The sequence below is a fragment of the Chiloscyllium punctatum genome, chromosome 32 (genome assembly GCF_047496795.1).
Source record: "Chiloscyllium punctatum isolate Juve2018m chromosome 32, sChiPun1.3, whole genome shotgun sequence".
Taxonomy (NCBI): Eukaryota; Metazoa; Chordata; class Chondrichthyes; order Orectolobiformes; family Hemiscylliidae; genus Chiloscyllium; species Chiloscyllium punctatum.
Genome location: NC_092770.1, coordinates 22159585 through 22180230, shown reverse-complemented (window position 1 = coordinate 22180230; position 20646 = coordinate 22159585). Strand labels below are relative to the sequence as shown.

At 44.6% G+C, this 20646-nt stretch overlaps 1 protein-coding gene across 1 annotated transcript in view; it reads left to right on the top strand.

The window, feature by feature from the left end:
* rassf3 (Ras association domain family member 3) overlaps positions 1-20646 on the top strand; it is a 213724-nt gene that overhangs the window by 58252 nt on the left and 134826 nt on the right. Inside the window, exon 2 of the mRNA XM_072551884.1 lies at positions 9061-9188. Coding sequence (XP_072407985.1) covers positions 9061-9188 — 128 coding nt within the window. The remainder of the gene's footprint in view (positions 1-9060; positions 9189-20646) is intronic.

Sequence of the window (20646 nt, the reverse complement as noted above, 5' to 3'; positions counted from 1 at the left end):
CCACACATCTTTGGACTGTGGGAAGAAACCAGAGCACCTGGAGGAAACCCACACAGACACAGGGAGAATGTGCAAACTCCATACAGTCAGTTGCCTGAGGTGGGAATTGAACCCAGGTCTCTGGCGCTGTGAGGCATCAGTGCTAACCACTGTACCGCCCACATTTCCTGCCTCCGTCTGCTCGCTTTCACATCACTCCCCTCTGTCTACTTTCGCCTTTTTCTCTCTGGTCTTTCATCCCCTATATGGTAAATTCTGTAGCCAATCACTGGCTTCCGGCATCTTGTCAAATGGCTATATGGGCTTCCATTCCTCACCAAACCCTATAATAATAGCGTCCTGTTCCTTTCTCCTTCATCTACTTACCTCACTTCTCTTTAGATCCCACAATATTCACTTCAACCATTCCCTGTAGTGGTGAGTTCCACATTCTAACCTCTGTCTCTCTGGGTAGAGACATTTCTCCTGTATTCCCTTTGGGTTTACTGGTGACTGCCTTATATTCATAGTTTTGGTCTCCCTCATAAACCCAACTTTTGTCACAGTCTTAGTGTTTATTCAGTCTTTACGGATTGGGGATGTGGAGGAGCCAGTGTTGGACTGGGGTGGATAATGTTAAAAATCGCACACCACCAAGTTATAGTCTAATAGATTTATTTGTTGGCCAGTGCTTCTAAATTGAAGGCTAATACTTCCAAATAAACCTGTTGGACTATAACCTGGTGTGTGATTTTTAACCTTGTTGGTCAGTGCATTGAGTTGGGAAGTCATATACAGGACATGGAGGCTGGTACAATTATAGCATTTAAAAAGCATCTGGATGGGTATATGAACAAGAAGGGTTTAGAGGGATATGGGCCAAATGCTGGTAAATGGGGCTAAATTTATATAGGATGTCTGGTCGGCATGGAAAAGTTGGACTGAAGGATGTTTCCATGCTGTACATCTTTATGCCTCGTGACGCTGGGGACCCAGGTTTGATGTGCAGGTGCTGGTGCTGGACCAGGGTCCTGGGGAATATTGCTGAACAAAGAGACCTTGGAGTGCAGGTTCATTGCTCCTTGAAAGTGGAGTCACAGGTAGATAGGATAGTGAAGAAGGCGTTTGGTATGTTTTCCGTTAATAGTCAGAGCATTAAGTACAGGAGTTGCGAGGTCATGTTGCGGCTGTACAGGACATTGATTAAGCCACTTTTGCAATATTATGTGCAATTCTGGTCTCCTTCCTATTGGAAGGATTTTGTGAAACTTGAAAGGGTTCAGAAAAGATTTACGTTGCCAGGGTTGGAGGATTTGAGATATGCAGAGACGTTGAATATGCTGGGGCTGTTTTCCCTGTAGTGTCCGAGGCTGAGAGGTGACCTAATGGAGGTTTATAAAATCATGAGGGGTATGGATAGGATAAATAGACAAAGTCTTTTCCCTGGGGTGGGAGAGTCCAGAACGAGAGGGTATGGAATGAGCTGCCAGAGGAAGTGGTGGAGGCTGATACAATTACAACTTTTTTTTTAAAGGGATCTGGATGGGTATATGAATAGGAAGGCTTTCGAGGTATATGGGCCAAGTGCTGGCAAATGGGACTAAATTTATATAGGATACCTGGTCAACATGGACGAGTTGGACCAAAGGGTATGTTTCTGTGTTGTACATCTCTGTCTCTATGACTCTAGCTATGTATCTAACTACAATCATCAACACCTTTTATCTGGTCACTCCTTGACCTTCGCTTTTCTAGAGAAAACAGCTCTTGTTTGGTCTACCTTTCTTTATAGCTGTAATTCTCATTTCGGGTTTCAGGGCTCACAGTATAAGAACACGGAATAAACCATTTAGGACTGAGATGAGGAGAAATTACTGAATGGTGGAGCAGGCTAGAAGGACCAGATGGCCTATTTTCCTTGTTTCTATATTTCTATCATCCTTGCTCATGTCTTTGCCACCTCTGTGTAGTTTGTATGTTTAAAAACCCACTAGAGCTGTTCATAGTGTTCCAAGTGTGGTGCAGCCATAAACCCTCATATAATCCCTACAATCTGGAAACAACAGGCCCTTCGGCCCAGCAAGTCCACATTGACCCTCTGAAGAGTGTCCCACCCAGACCAATTCCCCTATATTTATTCATGACTAATACACCAAATCCACCCAGACCTGAACAATTCACCTAACCCGCACATCTTTGGCAAGAATGTGCAAACTCCACACAGGACATTCACCTGTGACAGGAATCGAACCCAGATCCCTGGTGTTGTGAGGCAGCAGTGCTAACCACTGAGCCACCGTGCCACCCCACTCTACAAATGTTTGTTGAGGAGTTAGTGAGAGGATTGCATTGGGCATATGGAGGCTGAGCGACCTAATGTAGGGCAGGATGGTTGTGGGGGACGCATGGAGCCCGAAATGAGCTGCTCCCTGGGTGAAGGAGACTGCAAGGAATGTGAAGGGGTTGGACATTCAGAGACAAGGGCACAGAGACCTTGAGACATTCAGAAGCTCTGAATAATTAAATGGTTGGTTTCTCCAGCAAAGCCGTCCTTTCGAAAGCACTGCATGCATCTAATGAGCGGACTAATGGGACATTGGATGATCGACTGTTTCTGAAGCAAGTGTGCAGCTTGTGTTTGATTTGATACACGTTGTGCTCTTTGATTCACATCTCACCTCCAGTGTGTAATAATGGGACTCCCTCAGCAGGGCTATTTTTGAACATTTAAAATAGCATCCCATTTGAAATTCAAATGCTACACTAACAGATTTAGATGGCCAAACCTATCAACTGACAGCCGTTCACTGTTCCTGGCTGGCAGGCAAGCAAATGAAGCAAGTAAAGAGGTTGGGTAACAAGGAGATGGGGTTTGGCCAGTGATCAGTCACAGACGTACACTACCCTGTGACAAGTTTGCTCGATGCAGAGTCTGCCGACATCAGAGTGACTTGCTTCACTGGGAAGCAGCTGTTTTCCTGGAATATCGTGATGGGAATAGCTATATGCAAACTGTCGGGTAAAATCAAGTTCCAGGTAACAAGGAGAAAATCTTCAGGTAGGGGTGGCTACCTTTTCCCTTCTAATATGCTGTCTGATAACAGCAACATTTAAAAGTCTTTTCTGCTGCATCATTGATACTTGAAGCTTTAACTGTGCGGTGGTATAGTGATTGTGGATTTCCCTCTATTCCGAACTTCTGCTGATGTGAATCACTCTCAGATGCTCTGCTGTTAACCCTAGAAAGAGCAAACTTGTGGCTATAAAACTGCCGGCCTTGCAAAACTACTCACTGCATCTAACCGATGGTAAGATCAACAAGTGCAATTGCAGCTCTTTAGTTCAGAGCAAGATCAGAAGCTAAGCCCTGTTTTAGTCACCTATGATTCAACATCCAGTCCCCGGTTTGTCTGCCTCTCAGACTCCACCCAGCGTTCATTCCAGTTGATTCAAAACAAAGCTGTTGTAACCTGTGCAGACATTTAATTAGACTTGTGTGTGTCTTTAGTTTAGTAGACCGTGTAAGTAGAGATCTTATCCTTTTAAGAGGCAATGCTACATACCCCACTTGGACTTAGTCTGTCATTCTGTTCCCAGTTTATGGCATTATTGGAAGGTTTTGTGTTTCTTACCTTTACTCATTTGAGCTATCTGTTTTGGTGTAGTGGCTACACCAGGTCAGTGAGGCTGGGGTATAACCCCCCTGCAGTGGGAGCTGCAGGACATAATTTAATTTGGTGACCCAGTGTAGTACTGACAGTATGCTGCACTGCCAGAGGAACCTGGGCCCGGTCTGCCTTCACCAGGAGATGAAAAAGGCTGTCTGGCCCCCATTCGTAGGAGAGTGGGGGAGTGTCAGTATCTCTTGAGCCAGTGTCAATGATATGCAGGGGCCGGTGCTGGACCAGGGTCGACAAGGTCAGAAGTCACACGACACTAGGTTATAGTCCATCAGGTTTATTTGAAATCATAAGCTTTCAGAGCGCTGCTCCTTCATAAGAACGTCACCTGTTGGACTGTAACCTGGTGTTGTGCGACTTCTGACAATGTCAATGAAATAGATTAACTGGTGAGTTTTGAAAAGATTTGTAGCTCAGGGTGAGGTTCTGGATGTAGGTTTGCTCGCTGAGCTGGAAGGTTCATTCCCAGACGTTTCGTCACCCTCCTAGGTAACCTCTTCAATGGGCCTCCAGGCGAAGCACTGTACATGATTCATGCTTTCTATTTATATGCTTGGGTTTCTTTGGGCTGGTGATGTCATTTCCTGTTCTTTTTCTCAGGGGGTGGTAGATGGAGTCTAACTCTGTGTCTGCTGATAGAGTTCCGGTTGGAATGCCATGCTTCGAGGAATTCTTGTGCGTGTCTCTGTTTGGCTTGTCCTAAGATGGATGTGTTGTCCCAGTCAAAGTGGTGCCCTTCCTTATTGGTATGTTAAGGATACTCGTGAGAGAGGGTCATGTCATTTTGTGGCTAATTGGTGTTCATGCATCCTGATGACTAGCTTTCTGCTTGTTTGTCCAATGTAGTGTTTGTTACAGTTCTTGCATGGTATTTTGTAAATGACATTAGTTTTGCGTGTTGTCTGTATAGGGTCATAGAGATGTACAGCATGGAAACTGAGTCTTTCAAGTTCATTAGCTGCTGTTTTAGTGTGTTGGTGGGTTTGTGGGCTACCATGATGCCAAGGGGTCTGAGTAGTCTGGCAGTCATTTCTGAGCTGTCTTTGATGTAGGGGAGAGTGGCTAGGGTTTCTGGATGTGTTTTGTCTGCTTGTTTGGGTTCGTTGCTGAGAATCGGGTACCCATTCTTTTTGAATACACGGTATAGGTGATTTTTCTCTAAACCTTTCCTATCCATGTACCTGTTCAAATATCTTTTTAATAGTGTAAGTGTACCCAACCCCACCACCTGTCCTGACAGCTCATTCCAAAAATGCACCAAAGTTACCTCTCAGGTCCATTGTAAATCTTTCTCTTCTCACCTTTTAAACCTATGCCCTCTAGCTTTGGACTTCCTACCCTGGGGAAAACAGCTTGACTATTCACCTTATCTATGCCCCTCGTGATATTATAAACCTCCTATAAGGACAAACCAAGGCAGGATTTACACAGTTAATGGTAGGGCGCAGGGGACTGTTTCCAAACAAAGGGACCTTGGGGTGCAGGCACATAGTTCTTTTGAAGGAGGAGTCACAGGAAAGGCAGGATAGTGAAGAAGGTGTTTGGTACGTTTGCCTTTATTAGTCAGTGCATTGAGGAGTTGGGAGGTCATGGTGTGGCTGTACAGGACATTGGTTAAGCCACTTTTGGAATACAGCATTCAATTCTGGTCTCCCTGCTATTGAAAGGATGTTGTTAAACTTAAAAGGGTTCAGAAGAGAATTTCCAAGGATGTTGGTGGGTTTGAGCGCTCAGGAGAGGCTGAATAGGCTGGGGCTTTTTTTCCCTAGAGCGTTGGAGGTTGAGAGGTGACCTTAGAGGTTTATAAAATCACGAAGGGCATGGATAGGATAAATAGACAAAGTCTTTTCCCAGAGGAGGGGAGTCCAAAAGTAGAGGGCATAGGTTTAAGGTGAGAGGGGAAAGATATAAAAAGGAGCTAAGGGGCAAATCTTTCTCACAATGGGCGGTGCATGTATGGAATGAGCTGCCAGAGGAAGTGGTGGAGGCTGGTACAATTTTCAAAGGCATCTGGATGGGTCAATGAATACTAAGGGTTTACAGGGTTATGGGCCAAATGGGACTAGATTAATTTGAGGTATCTGGTTGGCATGGACGGGTTGGACCGAAGGGTCTGTTTCCATGCTGTACATCTCTCTGATTCTATGCCTCTAACAAATTCCTGGAGACTAGAATTCCACAAACTCCAGTCTGTCTGAGAAGAAAAAGGCCTCATCTCTGTTTTAAAAGGGACACTTTTTAATAAGCTGTGTCCCCAATTCCCAGCCTTCCCCAACAAAATCGATGAGATGATATCCTCCTCAGAATCTTTGTTTCAATAGGATCATCTCTCATTTATCTAAAACTCCAATGAGGAAAGGCACTACTTTGTGCTTTGTACTTTGCTATCCGTTGCTCTCGATGTGGTCTCTACATCAGGGAGACTGGATGCCAACTTGCAGATTGTTTCAAAGAGCGTCTCTGGGACACGCACTAAACAAACCCACCCCATGGCTGAATACTTTAACTCCCCCTCCCACTCCACCAAAGACATGCAGGTCCTGGGCCTCCTCCATCGCCAAACCCTTACCATCCGGAAGAATGCCTCAACTTCCATCTTGGGACCCTGCAACCTCAGGGCATCATTGTGGATTTCACCAGTTTCCCCATTTCCCCGCCCCCACCTTATCCCAGTCCCAAGCCTCCAGCTCTACATCGCTCTATGACCTGTCCATCACCTTTCCCACCTATCCGCTCCACCCTCCTCTCCGATCTATCACCTTTTCACCCACCTTCATCTACCTTTAGCATTCCCAGCTACCTTCACCCCCCTCCCACTTATCTCTCAGGCCCACAGCCCACAAGCCTCATTCCTGCTGATGGGCTTATGCCCAAAACATCGATTCTCCTGTTCTTCAGATGCTGCCTGACCTGCTGTGCTTTTCCAGCACCACATTCTCCACTCTGATCTCCAGCATCTGCAGTCCTCGCTTTCTCCTACTTGGCCATCTTATATACCTCAGTTAGATCTCCTTTCAACCATCTAACCTCCCCGGAGGCCCAAACTGCTCAATCTCTGTTCATAAGGCAAACCTTTCATCTCTGGATTTAATGTGGTGAACCTCTGAGTGTCTACACTAATGCAGTCCTTTTTACTATTGGAGAACGATCACTCTGTGTCATTGCTTTGTTGTGGTCAGCATGGTGAACAAAAATGAGAGCAACTCATTTTTCTCAAATTGGCTGGTACAGGACATGGGAAAGGGATAGGGAACATTTCAGGTTCGTAACAATGTCACCGCTGTGGTACCGGATCTCCTCAAAAACTTTGCCGTTTCTCTGTCCCACCAAACCCTTTCACCCTGGAATAAAGGGTTATCAAATCAGCCATGATCGCACTGAATGGTGGAGCAGACTCAATGGGCTGAATGGCCTACATGTGTTCCTGCATTTTATTATCTTAAGGTGATAACAACTGTGAACTACCCATGCTGCATTTGGTCGCACCCCAGCCAGAAGGTCAAAGGTACAAGTGTCCAAATGTAGTGACTCCAACACACAATCCATGCTTCAGCCCTGTACTGCTGGGGCCGCGGTTTCTCAAATGACAAATTGAATCAAGGACCTCATTATCTCCTTCAGATGAGAGTAAAAGATCCCAAGGCATTCTTAAATGAAGACCAGTACAGATGTCCTGATTAATATTTATCTCAAGCCAGCATCACTAGCATGTAGAATCGTTAAATTGTTCTCTGTTGGTGTGATTCGGTAAGACCCAATCCCTGTAGCTTTATATTGATTGCTCAGATAAGTGCTGAAAATGTGTTGCTGGAAAAGCGCAGCAGGTCAGGCAGCATCCAAGGAACAGGAGAATCGACGTTTCGGGCATCAGCCCTTCTTCAGGAATCGCCAGCTCGCAGAAATTTATTCAGACAAGGGAGGCGTGGTAGTAGTTTGGCGCACCAACCTTTACACCGCTGAGACTAAACGCCAGCTCGCAGAAATTTATTTTTAACCTGCTCAGATAATTGTCTCATTTCTGTTCGAAAGCCACAATAGAATTTCCACTATCGCACTCAGAAGCAGTGCAATCCAGATCCCAAACCTCGAATGTGTGAAAAAAGGTCTCCCTTACCTCACCTCTGCTTCTTCTGCCAATGATTTTAAATGGGTGACCTCTTGGTTCTCAACTCTGCCACCAATGGGTACAACAACTCTGTCCAGATCCCCCCCACCATGATCCTGAGTTTCTCTCTCAAATCTCCTCTTTTTTTTTTCCCCAGGGAAAAAGCTCCAGCTTTGTTTATTTATTGTTTATAAAATTACGAGGGGCATGGATAGGGTAAATAGACAAGGTCTTTTCCCTGGGATGGAGGGAGTCCCGAACTAGAGGTTTAGGGTGAGAGGGGGAAGATGTAAAAGGGATCTAAGGGGCATCTTTTACATGCAGAGGGTGGTGCATGCATGGAATGGGCTGTCAGAGGAGGCTAGTACAATTACACTATTTAGATTATGAATAGGAAGGGTTTAGAGGGATATGGGCCAAGTGCTGCCAAATGGGACTAGATTAATTTAGGGTATCTACTCAGCATAGACGAGTTGGACCGAAGGGTCTGTTTCTCTGCTGTACATCTGTGACTCTATTTGTTTTTTAAATAAATGGCCATCGTTATCAGTCAGTCCCCCACCTTGAGATCAGTTTGATACTACCGTTTTTAGTCAATGTAATGAGAATTGGTTGGATGCTTTCTGAGATAAGTTAAAGAAATGAGGGTCCAATCTTCACTTGAGCCCAATATAAACCCATGGCAATGGAGTAGGACTTATTCCTGAGACTGCGGTGTCTGGGAATCTTGTGTGATCTGGGGGGTGGTACTTCTAAATGGGGGGGGTGGGAGCTGAGAGGGAATGATTTGCTCTGGGAAAGGCAACTGAGTTTGAGCAAGATGAAAGTTGCGTTGAATATCTGCTTGGAGGTTAATGCTAAAGCATACAGTTGCCATTGACTTGCCAGGCCACTGTCTTATTAGAGAGGAGTGATTTAACCTGAAGGCCACCAGACCTTGGGTGAGGGAAGAGGTTGAGAAGGAGAGTCTTTCATGGTAACCTCAAACCAGTGATGAGAATTGAACCCACACTGTCCTGTAAACCAGCAATCCAGCCAACTGAGCTAAACCGACTTCCATGGCTACTTTGTATTGGGATGTCAGTCACCATCATGTCTTGAAAACCTGATTCTAATGATGGTGACCAAACACTACTATTTTTGACTCGCAATGTAATAACTGCGAGTTTAAAGCCCAGCATTGTGGGCTGGATTATATATTACTCAGTTGGGTTATCACATCAAATTATTGCCAGTAGTCGCTGAGTGAAGCCTTGCAGTAGACTGATACCAGCTATTCTTGTCTGTTTTCTCCAGATTGCAGGTATACCTGTCACACGCACTGCCAAGAGTTGGTCCAGCTTGGCTGTCAACAGAATGGTCAATCAATAGACGCTACCTCCTGTTCCGCCAACATGGTACATCAACTCTCAAAAAGCGAAGAGGTACGATTTTCATTCATCTGATTACAACCAAGATGAATATGTAAGGTTTTGGTACGTTGTAAAAGTATTTGAGGATCTTTCTTGTGTAATGGCCACACTTTGCCATAGACAATAACATCCATCCTGCATTCAGTTCTGATGCTCTACCAAACCATGCTTTCCTGCTTCTGTTTTTTTTTGTTGGCCATTATTCCCTCTTTCGCCCCATCCCCGATCTTCATTTTCCTTACCGTGGTCAGGAAGCCCCAAAACCTTCTCATTTCCAACTTCCCTATTCTGTCCACACTGTAATCCCATGACCTCAACTGCCTCCAGGTGACAGTGCTCCCTGTTCCCCAGGTTTCTAATTTTCAGATTCTTGGCCTTGTTTGTGAATGTTGCTGGAGGCTCACAGCTCTCTGTGTCACTTTCTCCCATTTTATATCCCTGCATGCTCCCTCACCCCGAGCAGTCCTCACCCCTTACGCTTTCTGCTCCCCCATCATCAATCACTGATTCATCACCTACCTATCTTCCTGCTATTGTTGTCGAACGATTTCTCAAAACTCTCCTCTTTGAGTATTCTCTTGATTTCTGGTGAAGCTCCTGGTTTTATGAGTCTGTCACCCAACCTTTTGCATCCACATCAAAATACCATATGACGTCTGCTTACATATGAAGCATGTGTTTTTGAGGAGGAATCCGTGGCAGCCATTACGGTGCAAGGATTGGCTTCAAGTTATATGACCTCACAACAGGGAGAATCAAAAATAGAGACCAGAGTCTCATTATAAGCACCGCGGTGCTCATTGTATTGGAAAGGTCGTGCTGGTGTCTATCCAGTCAAGTTAGCTGGCCAGGCATTCAATAACCAACAGGAAGATTCCCTCTCTCAAAGGTTGCAATCAAAGCAATCAAGCTACCTGTTGTTAGCTGGTAATAGTGTTTTTGAAGAGAATATTTTAAAATACTAGTTTGTCTTCTCAAAATGTGTCAGAGTAACGCTGTTAACTTGCTTGGCAAATCCTAATGCATCTGAGCTTTTATAGAATGGACGTTTTTGCACAGAAATGCTTACTGAGGTGAGTTTTTCAACTTAGTACATAGATGGTAACTTGATAAAGTGTATTGCCCATCTGTTATTAGATTCCACCAGAGCAGGAGAGAGGAGGCAAAGAAGAGCTGTTCCCATGAGTTAAAGGAAAAATGAAAGTGAGGGTATAAATTTAAATGATGCCCAAATGAAGCGAGACTAATGTGAGAAAAACATTCACTCCGCAAGTAGTTAGGGTATGGAAAGAATGTGGTGGAGGGAGATTCCATTGAAGCATTCAAGAGGGCATTGGATGGTTATTTGGATAGAAACAGTGTACAGGGATAAGGGGAAAAGGCAGGAGGTTAGCACTAGGTCATGGAACTGGAACAGGCATGATGGGCTAAAGGCTTCCTTCCGCCCTATTCTAATAATTCAATGATTCTGTGGAAGTTAGTGACCCCTTGTTTTGAAATAATGACCCATAGTTCCAGATTCTCCCACAAGAGGAAACATCTTTAATATGTTAAGCCTGTTAAGACTCCTCAGGATCTTCTGTAACAATCTCGATTTATAGTTTATTTCTTCTGTGAACGTAGATAGCGTGTTGTACTCCATTTGCCAGATCTATGTCCACTCACATTACCTCTGTGTCCGTTGGTGGTCTCCTCTTCACAAGTTGCTTTTCTGTTTATCTTTGCTTCCCAAGCAAATTTACCAACCATCCCTCCGGTCTCTTTTATCAGATAAATTATGAAAGTTGAGGCTGCAGTACCTCTTCCCTGTGGCACACCGCTCATTACATCTTGCTAACCAGAAAAAGACACGCCTACACCAACTCTCTGCTTCCTGTAGCTAGCCAAATTTCCTAAATCTGCCATATTGTTATCCTGCTGTATCAAGAGCTTTTATTTACTGTAATAAACCTGGGAGCAGCACCGTCATAGAATCCATGCAGGACATTCAGCTCAGCAAGTCCATCCCCACCCCCTAAAGAGCATCCCACTAAACCTGTAACCTTTCTTTTCCCATGGCCAATCCACCTAGCCTGCACATCCCTGAACACTGTGGGCAAATTTAGCATAGCCAATTCACCCTAACCTGCAAACCTTTGGACTGTGGGAGGAAGCTAGAACACTTGGAGCAAACCCACACAGACACGGGGAGAATGTGCAAACTCCACCCAGTCGCCGGAGGGTGGAATTGAACCCAGGTCCCTGGTGCTGTGAGGCAGCAGTACTAACCACAGAGCCACCCTTATTGCTTTCTGCAAATCTGAAACCGTCCATACAGTTCTTATTTATCTGTAGCACAAATTCCTTTCTCAACGAGCCTCCATAGATTTCTTATGATTTCCCCACATGCCACATGAACTGGAACCCACTTCTATTGAACCAGACCTTGAGTCAGGCATTCACTTCTCGAATCCCATTTGCTGTACAGTAATTTGGACTTGGCTCTGGTAATTGTCCAGAAATTCAGAAGATTTACAAGGATGTTACCAGGGTTGCAAGATTTGTGGTTGATTTGAGGAGAGGTTGAATAGGCTGCGGCTGTTTTCCTTGGAGCATCAGAGGCTGAGGGGTGACCTTATAGAGGTTTATAAAATCAGGAGGGGCATGGATAGGGTAAATATTCAAGGGACTAGATTGGGTTGGGATATCTGGTTGGCATGGATGAGTTGGACTGAAGGGTCTGTTTCCATGCTGTACATCTAAGTTCTCCGTCTTGATTTGATCCTCATACTAACGATTCAGAATCTCTTTCCTTGTTCTGCCCAGGGTAGCTAAATGGGAAAATAACAATTGGTTCCTCCCTGTCTCACTGTCCATTCCTCTCCAGCCCTGAGCAGGTATCCAGTACTCTGGCACTGGTCTCGATCTCAATAACCCAGAGCCAAAACTTCTTGAGTTGTAAACATTGCCTGCAGGCATGCTGTCCTGGATTACATTGGCATCTAGGAGCTCCCACATGTTTCCACCATGACAAATCACTTTTTCCCTGGAGCGTGGGAGGCTGAGGGGTGGCCTTATAGAGGTTCATGAAATCATGAGGGGCATAGATAGGATAAATAGACAAGGCCTTCTCCCAGGATAGGGGGGAGTCCAAAACTAGAGGGTTTAAGGTGAGAGGGGAAAGATTTAAAAGGGACCCCAGGGTTAACTTTTTCACACAGGATGGTGCAGAGGTATGGAATGAGCTGCGAGAGGAGGTGGTGGAGGCTGAAACAATTACAACATCCAAGAGGCATTTGGTTGGGTACACGAATATGAAGGATTTAGAGGGATACGGACTATATCTCTAAATGCTGGCAAATGGGGCTAGGTCAGATTGGGATGCTTGGTCAGCATGGGCGAGTTGGACCAAACGGCCTGTTTCTATGCTGTATGACTCTATGACTCTCTCATGATTTTGTTTTTCTTCTTTATGATGTTTTATTAACAGTACCAGAGTTTCTGTACTATTTTAAACCTTAGGAATAGAATAAAGCTTTGCCCACCAGAAACCTATCAAACAGGAGAGGATGTACAAGCCTGAAAACGTAAATAAGTGCATTCTTTCTCCATTCTATTGAATTCACCAACTGTTAGCACTCTGTCCATAGTTTCACTCAGTGATTAAAAACTTAAAGATTGTTAATCATGTATGTTTATCCAAATTCTAGCATTTTAATATTTAACAAACTTTGCTTGTCTGAGTAAACTTTGCTTAAAAGATAATATTCACTACCTGCTCATTTGTTATAACTATCTAATGTTTGAATAATTATCATGATTGAAAACCTGGTTTAGATAAGAGTCACATGGAAAATGTCCACCAGGCAATCATTTGCCTGATCCCCTCTGGTGGAACAGCTTGATTTTTCTACCTGTCTGTGTGCTGTGCTGTGGGAGATATTAAAGGAGTCGATGACTTAGTGGTGTCATTGCTAGACTATTAGTCCAGAGATCCAACCAATGTTCTGGTGAGGTTTGTTCGAATCCCACTGTAGCAGTTGGTTGAATTGGAATTGAATGAAAAATATCTGAAATTACAAACCTACTGATGACGGTGAAACTGTTGTTGATTAAAAATCATCTGGTTCACTCCTGTCCTTCACGGAAGGAAATCTGCCATCCTCACTTGTTCTGGCCTACGTGTGACTCCAGACCCACAGCAGTGTGGTTGGCTCTTAACTGCCCTGTGAAATGTGTTTAGCAAGTCACTCAGTTGTATCAATCACTCTGAAATCTGATGGCATTGTGGGTCAACCAACAACATGTAGACTGCAGTGGTTCAAAGGAGACATCTACTCCACCTTGTTGAAGGCAACTAGAGACTGGTAATAAATGCTGGCCAGTCAGTGACACCCATGTCCCACGCATGAATTTTAGGGAAAGGACATATAAATGGTCAGCAATCACAATGATTGTTCCTCTGTTTAACCTCTGCTCTCCCAATATGCTCTGTTGCTGTCTCATTGTCTCTGGTTCCTGTTTTTGCTGCTAAACTCCTCTCAGCTTGCTGCTGTCCTCTGCAGTACAGCTGACCAAAAGACGACTCTTCTCTTGCCACCTGTTATCAAGTGGTATTGGAAGAATTACAAATGCATGGCCAATAAGTCCTGAAGTGGGTCTTGAACCCCCAGGCTTCTGGCCAAGGAGTAGGCCCACAGCTGCTAAGTCTTAAGACATCCTGCACTGGGTCCTATCACCACAGAACCCTTCAATGGCGGATGGTCGAGAAGGTGGATGAAAAGTTAGAGTTCTCGTCAACCTCAGTTATGCGCATTTGCCTGATCATAGTAACTGTACAATATCCCGCTGAGACAATGTGGGGTCTGAGATACCATTGGCCTTCCACTCTGAAAGACACTGTGCTCCAGCTGTCTTTTGGATATGGGATAATGCAACTTGTTTGATCTTAAGTTGAAACATGACATTGGTTAGGCCACTGTTGGAATATTGCGTGCAATTCTGGTCTCCTTCCTATCAGAATGATGTTGTGAAACTTGAAAGGGTTCAGAAAAGATTTACAAGGATGTTGCCAGGGTTGAAGGATCTGAGCTACAGGGAGAGGCTGAACAGGCTGGGGCTGTTTTCCCTGGAGCGTTGGAAGCTGAGGGGTGACCTTGTAGAGGTTTATAAAGTTATGAGGGGCATAGGATAGAATAAATAGACAAAGTCCAGAACCAGAGGGCATAGGTTTAGGGTGAGAAGGGAAAGAGATAAAAGAGACCTAAGGGGCAACTTTTTCATGCAGAGAGTGGTGTGTATATAGAATGAGCTGCCAGAGGAAGTGGTGGAGGCTGGTACAATTTGAACATTTAAAAGGCCTCTGGATGGGCAAATGAATAAGAAGGGTTTGGAGGGATATGGGCCGGATGCTGGCTGGTGGGACTAGATTGGGTTAGGATATCTGGTCAGCATGGACGATTTGGACCAAAGGGTTTGTTTCCATACTGTACGTCTCTATGACTCTGACTCCATGTTACTGCTCCTCGGATGCTGCCTGAACTGCTGTGCTCTTCCAGCACCACTAATCCAGAGCAGGCACATTAATGACATTTAAAAGGTATTTGGACAAATACATGGATAGGAAAGGTTTAGAAGGGTATGGGCCAAGGTGCAGGGAAATGGGGTTAGAATGGATGGCCAATTTGGTCGGCATGGACAGTTTGAGCCAAAGGGCCTGCTCCATGCTGTATGATTCTATGACTCTTTTACTTGACTCACTAGCTCCACACACAGGTTGAAGCATTCCAGAATTGTACAACAATCAAAGATTAGACAAATATGATTTAATTTTTTTTGATTCTCAGTTTGGTAACTGGTCAGTTGGACCTAGGTCTTAATTTAAACCAATGAAGTCATCAACAAAAACCAAAACGGAAAACTGTGAAGCAGTTGTATCACTTTCCCTTTTAGATTAGAATGTGATCAGAATTTGTGCCTTTTTATCTGTGAACTTCCCACCCACGATATTCTTCAAAAGACTTTTGTTTCATCTCTACTTTCTGTGGGTGTTTGGGCTTAAAGGGGGTATAGCTTAAATTTACATATTACTAACTAATGATCCCATGTTAGAGGAAACACTTGTTATAACAAATGCATTTTCATTTTCCTGTTCACTGATGAAACCTGGTGTGACTTCCTTTTATCATAGACCGTGGTCACAGTCAGACGTAACCATCCCAGCGATTTAATCAGTGATTCAGTGGTTAGCACTGCTCTCCAAACACCATGGACCTGGGTTCAATTCCAGTCGTGGGTGACAATCTGTGTGGAGTTTGCATGTTTTCCCCATGTCTGTGTGGGTTTCCCCTGGGTGGTCTGGTTTCCTCTCAGTCCAAAGATGTGCAGGTCAGGTGCATTGGCCATGCTAAGTTGCCCATTGTGTGCAGGCTAGGTGGATTAGCCATGGGAAATGCAGGGTTACGTAGATAGAGCATCCCACCCAGGCATGCCCTTCGGAAGGTTGGTGTGGACTCAATGGGATTCTATGATACTTTTCTCATTTGTGATGATGTGCAGAGTAATGGAACTGGATTTCCAGCTTACTATTCCCACCAGAGTTATGACAAAAGTTGCACAAAAACAAAAGAAAGGACTGTCACTCCCTCCCAGGGCCTGTATCCTTCAGTTTGTCTACAGAGGACAGAATTGGACTTCAAGTCTTTGCTCAGAAGCAGGATCGCCAATTAAGCCAGGCCTGCTGTGTAAATAGAGATTGGTCTCATTTCATCTTTGAATGTAACTTTTCCCCTTCCTTACTTAATCTCAGTGTCTGTATTTAGCTAATAGCATTAATGCTTTTTACTTAACTAACTTCGAACAATAAGTAAATAACTAACCTTTCATCATATTTGAGATATGAGGCTGATCTGCTGACTATGTTAAAATCAAAACACTTGTAATTTGAAAAAGGGTTGCGAACAATCTTATTCCAAACTCAGTGATATTTATTGTGCTCATGACAGCCTTTCTCTCTTCAATCTATTTTTCTCTGATGGAAGCATGGTGAGGTGTATAACTTGATTTTACTTTGGAGTCCCAAGTCCTGGAATTTTCATTAGCTTTTAGTAACTTTTTATTGAAGGCAGAAAGGTTAAAATTGCGTGTACGTTGCCGATGTGGCCTTACCAGTGAATATCTATATTAATCGGAGTAACATGGAGCTGAAAATGTGTTGCTGGAAAAGCGCAGCAGGTCAGGCAGCATCCAAGGAACAGGAGAATCGACGTTTTGGGCATAAGCCCTTCATCAGGAATAAAAGGACACACTAATGTACCTGCATCAGCCACTTCCACAGGCAGCTCATTCCATATGTGTACACCCTCTGTCTAAAATGGTTGCCCCTCAGGGTCCCTTCTATTCTTTCCCCTCTAACCTTAAACTGATGCCCTCTAGTCCTCGATTGCCCAACCCTGAGGAAAAGGCTGAGTGCATTCACCCTATCCAGGCCTCTCATGATCTTACACATTTCTGTAAGAGCCCCACTCAGTCTTCTATCCTCTAAAGAAAAAAGTTCTAGCTTGTCCAACCTCCCTATAACTCAGACCCTTGTGACTGAGTCTGATTCCTGTAACCGTGAGCAAATTCTGGAAGACTGAGAAAGATTATATTTATGCTGGAAGTTGTGGAAAGTTCTTAGGAGTTTGAAGTCATGTAAATTAACTGTCTGAATTTCAAACTATTTCTGTACTTGTCTGAGATGAATAAGATATCTAGCAAGTCAATGTACCACCTAGTTTGATGTATTTTCCAAAAGGCAATATTCAGTGTCAGCACAGACCCTGCTCAGATCCTGGAGTGGGACTTTTTGCTCAGTCACTTATGAAACTTTAGATTGTTTTACATTCACAAAGGGGCTATTTATGAACAAGTCTCAATGATGTTTAGAAATTAAGCTTTTCACCCAATGACCACTGGAAATGTCATACGCGCTTAGCAAAAAACTATTTGTTGATTAATTGCTTACTTGAACAAATACCTCCCTGGAATGGAAGGTTTCAGCAATTTACTGTGCACACTGTGATAATTGTGCTGTCTGAAGCATACGGCTGAATTTCCCCAGGCCTGGAATAATGTGGGCAATGCCGAGGCTATTGGGAAAATACGGCAAGAATCGAAAAATTAGATTCTCAATGTCAAGATAGAAAAGTCTGATTTTTATAAATAGGGTTTGAACAGCTGTATGAGAATCTCGCTAGTGATCAGAAGAACAAAAGAACGTAAACATAAGAACGCTAGAACTAGGAGCAGGGGTAGGCCATCTGGCCGTTCGGGCCTGCTCCGCCATTCAATAAGATCATGGATTCAGATCCACCTACCCGCCTGCTCACCGTAACCCTTCATTCCTTTACTGTTCAAAAATCTGTCTTTGCCTGAAAAATATTCAATGAGGTAGCCTCCGCTGCTTCACTGGGCGGGGAATTCCACCGATTCACAACCCTTTAGGTGAAGTTCCTCCTCAGCTTAGTCTGAAACCTGCTCCCTTTTATTTTGAGGCTATGCCCTCTACTTCTAGTTTCACCCACTGGTAAAAACAACCTCCTTGTTTCTATCCTAACTATTCCCTTCATAGTTAAGATTCCTCTGCTTGTTATTCTAAATTCTAATGAGTGCAGTCTAGTCTACTCAATCTCTCCTCACAAGGCAAGCTTCCCAATTCTGGAATCAACCGAGTGAACCTCCTCTGTACTGCTTCCAATGCCAGTATATCCTTTCTCAAATAAATGAACACTAAGAGTATGAACATAGTATTAATACTTCATTTTGGCTCCTTTCTATGCAGCTTGCTAATCTCCCAGGTATCGGAGAGAAACTACAGGACTCTAACTCCAAGAAGGTCAGAATAGGTTCCTGGCACTGCAACTGCCTGACATCTTCTCCAGATATCAGTGGTGGCCTGCAGACCCCGAACATCAAAGGGCATGTTCCATCGCTGGGCCATGTTCTGTCACTGGAAATGTGCTGCAACAGCCTACATCCTCTGTTCATGGAGGTTGTCATCAAATTCACCTCCGTATAAACCAGTGTTAGGACTAAGCGAGCCTGCATTATTGGTGAGAGTGGGAAAGTTCAAAGGACATGTGAGGGACTGGGATTTTTACGCAGGGATTGATAGGAGTCTGGAACGCGCTGCCAGGGGTGGTGATGGAGGCAGATAGGATAGGGGCCTTTAAGAAGGTTTGGACATGAATATACATGGAATGGAGGGATATGGACCGACTGCAGGAAGAAGGGATTAGTTTAATTTGGCATCATGTTCAGCACAACATCGTGGGCTGAAGGGCCTGTTCCTGTGCTGTACTGTTTTCTGTTAATGTGATGTGGAAGAATCGGTATTGGACTGGGGTGTATAAAGTTAAAAATCACATTACACGAGGTTATAGTCTAACAGGTTTATTTGGAAGTTCAGGTACACAATCCTCTATCTGAATTCCGAAATCCCAAAAGCTCTGAAATCCAAAGCTTTTCTCATGAAGTTTTTGTCTGTATAACAAGGTTGTTTTGCGTGTGAACAGGTGACCCAACTCCACACCCACTCAGCCCACATCACTCAGATGTGACCTGGTGGCATGGCCCAGCACTGGCAGGGGTCAGTTGTGTCTCAGCACACCTACTACTCACACGTACCTCTGCTGCTCAGAAAGAGTTTTTTATTTCACTGTGAAAATGTTGTTTATTCTGAAATCCGAAAAATTCCGAAATCCAAAAAACAACTGGCCCCAAGGATTTTGGATAAAAGATTGTGTGCCTGTACTAACTTTTGGAGCACTCCAACCTCCGGCCCTGGCAACCCACAGCCCTCCACTCCCTCTGCTCCAACCCCAACCTCACCATCAAACCCGCAGACAAGGGGTGTGCAATGGTAGTTTGGCACACAAACCTCTGTACAGCTGAAGCCAGGCGCCAACACATGGTTACCTTCTCCTACTGCCCCCTCAACCACGATCTCACCTCCCATCACCAAACCATCATCTCCCAGACCATCCACAACCTCATCACCTCTGGGGATCTCCCATCTCATTGTCCGTGAACCCTGCACCACCCAACTCTACCTCCTACAGAAGATTCACAAGCCCAACTTCCCCGCTCGATCAATTGTCTCAGCCTGTTTCTGACCCACTAAACTCCTTTCTTCCTACCTCAATACCACCCTGTCTCCCTTAGTCCAGGAACTCAACAGCTTCCTCATTTCCCCTGCCCCACATTATCCCAGTCCCAAGCCTCCAACTCAGCACTGCCCTCCTGACCTGTCCATCACCTTTCCCATCTATTCACTTCATCCTCCTCTCCGACCTATCAATTGCTCCCCCACCTTCATCTACTTAATCACCTTCTCAGCTGTTTCCCCCCCCACATTTATCTCTCAGCCCTCCGGTCCCAAGCCTCATTCCTGATGAAGGGCTTATGCCTGAAACGTCGATTCTCCTGCTCTGATGCTGCCTGACCTGCTGTGCTTTCCCAGCACCGCATTCTCGACTCTGATCTCCAGCATCTGCAGTCCTCACGTTCTGCTTCAAACCCCCTCGTGGCACCTGGCAGAATTTAACTTCAATAAAAATCTGGAATGAAGACTCTAGTGATGACCATGAATCCATTGTCTATTGACCCACAGAACCATGTTGACTCCAGACCCATAGCAATGTGATTGACTCTTAACAGCCCCAGTTAGGGCTGAGCAAAAGTGCAGGCCAGCGATGATCCTGTCCCATAAATAAATAAAAGAAATATGGGTGGTACGTGGCTCAGTGGTTAGCACTGAAGCCTCACAGTACCAAGGTCCCAGGTTTAATTCCAGCCTCGGGCGACTGTCTGTGTGGAGTTTGCACATTCCCCCTGTGTCTGTGTGGGTTTCCTCCCACAGTCCAAAGATGTGCATGTCAGGTGAATTGGCCATGCTAAATTGCCCATAGTGTTAGGCAATAGTCAGAGGGAGGTGGGACTGGGTGGGTTGCTCTTCAGAGGGTCGGTGTGGACTTGTTGGGCCGAAGAGCCTGTTTCCACACTGTAGGGAATCTAATCAAAACTTGTGATCTAGGAGACATTTCATTTCTGGTTTTCTTTTTTTTTGGCTTTTGTGTGTTTGTTTTTGGGTACCTCTTTTTGCTGGGCTGTAATTGAATGCACAAAAGAAAGAAAATCAAAGGAAACTTGTGGGATTTCTAACTTTGTCATTCAAACCTTGTTCAGCCAATTCCCCATCTTCCTCTTGGCATCGAGAATCTCACTTCTGCTGATCTCACTCTACTTTGCTTTCCCAACGGATCCATGCCATCCAGAGGCTGGGAAAACCCTGCCCTGTGTGTTGCTGCAATGCAACTGAGTGTAATTGTGCAAGCATGGGCACTGTCTCAATAGTTAAACCATTGGTGGGAGTCCTTCATGTAATTAACAAACCCGTCAATGTGTTGATTAACTAGATCATTGGAAAGAGTTATTTTTATCTATCCAGAGG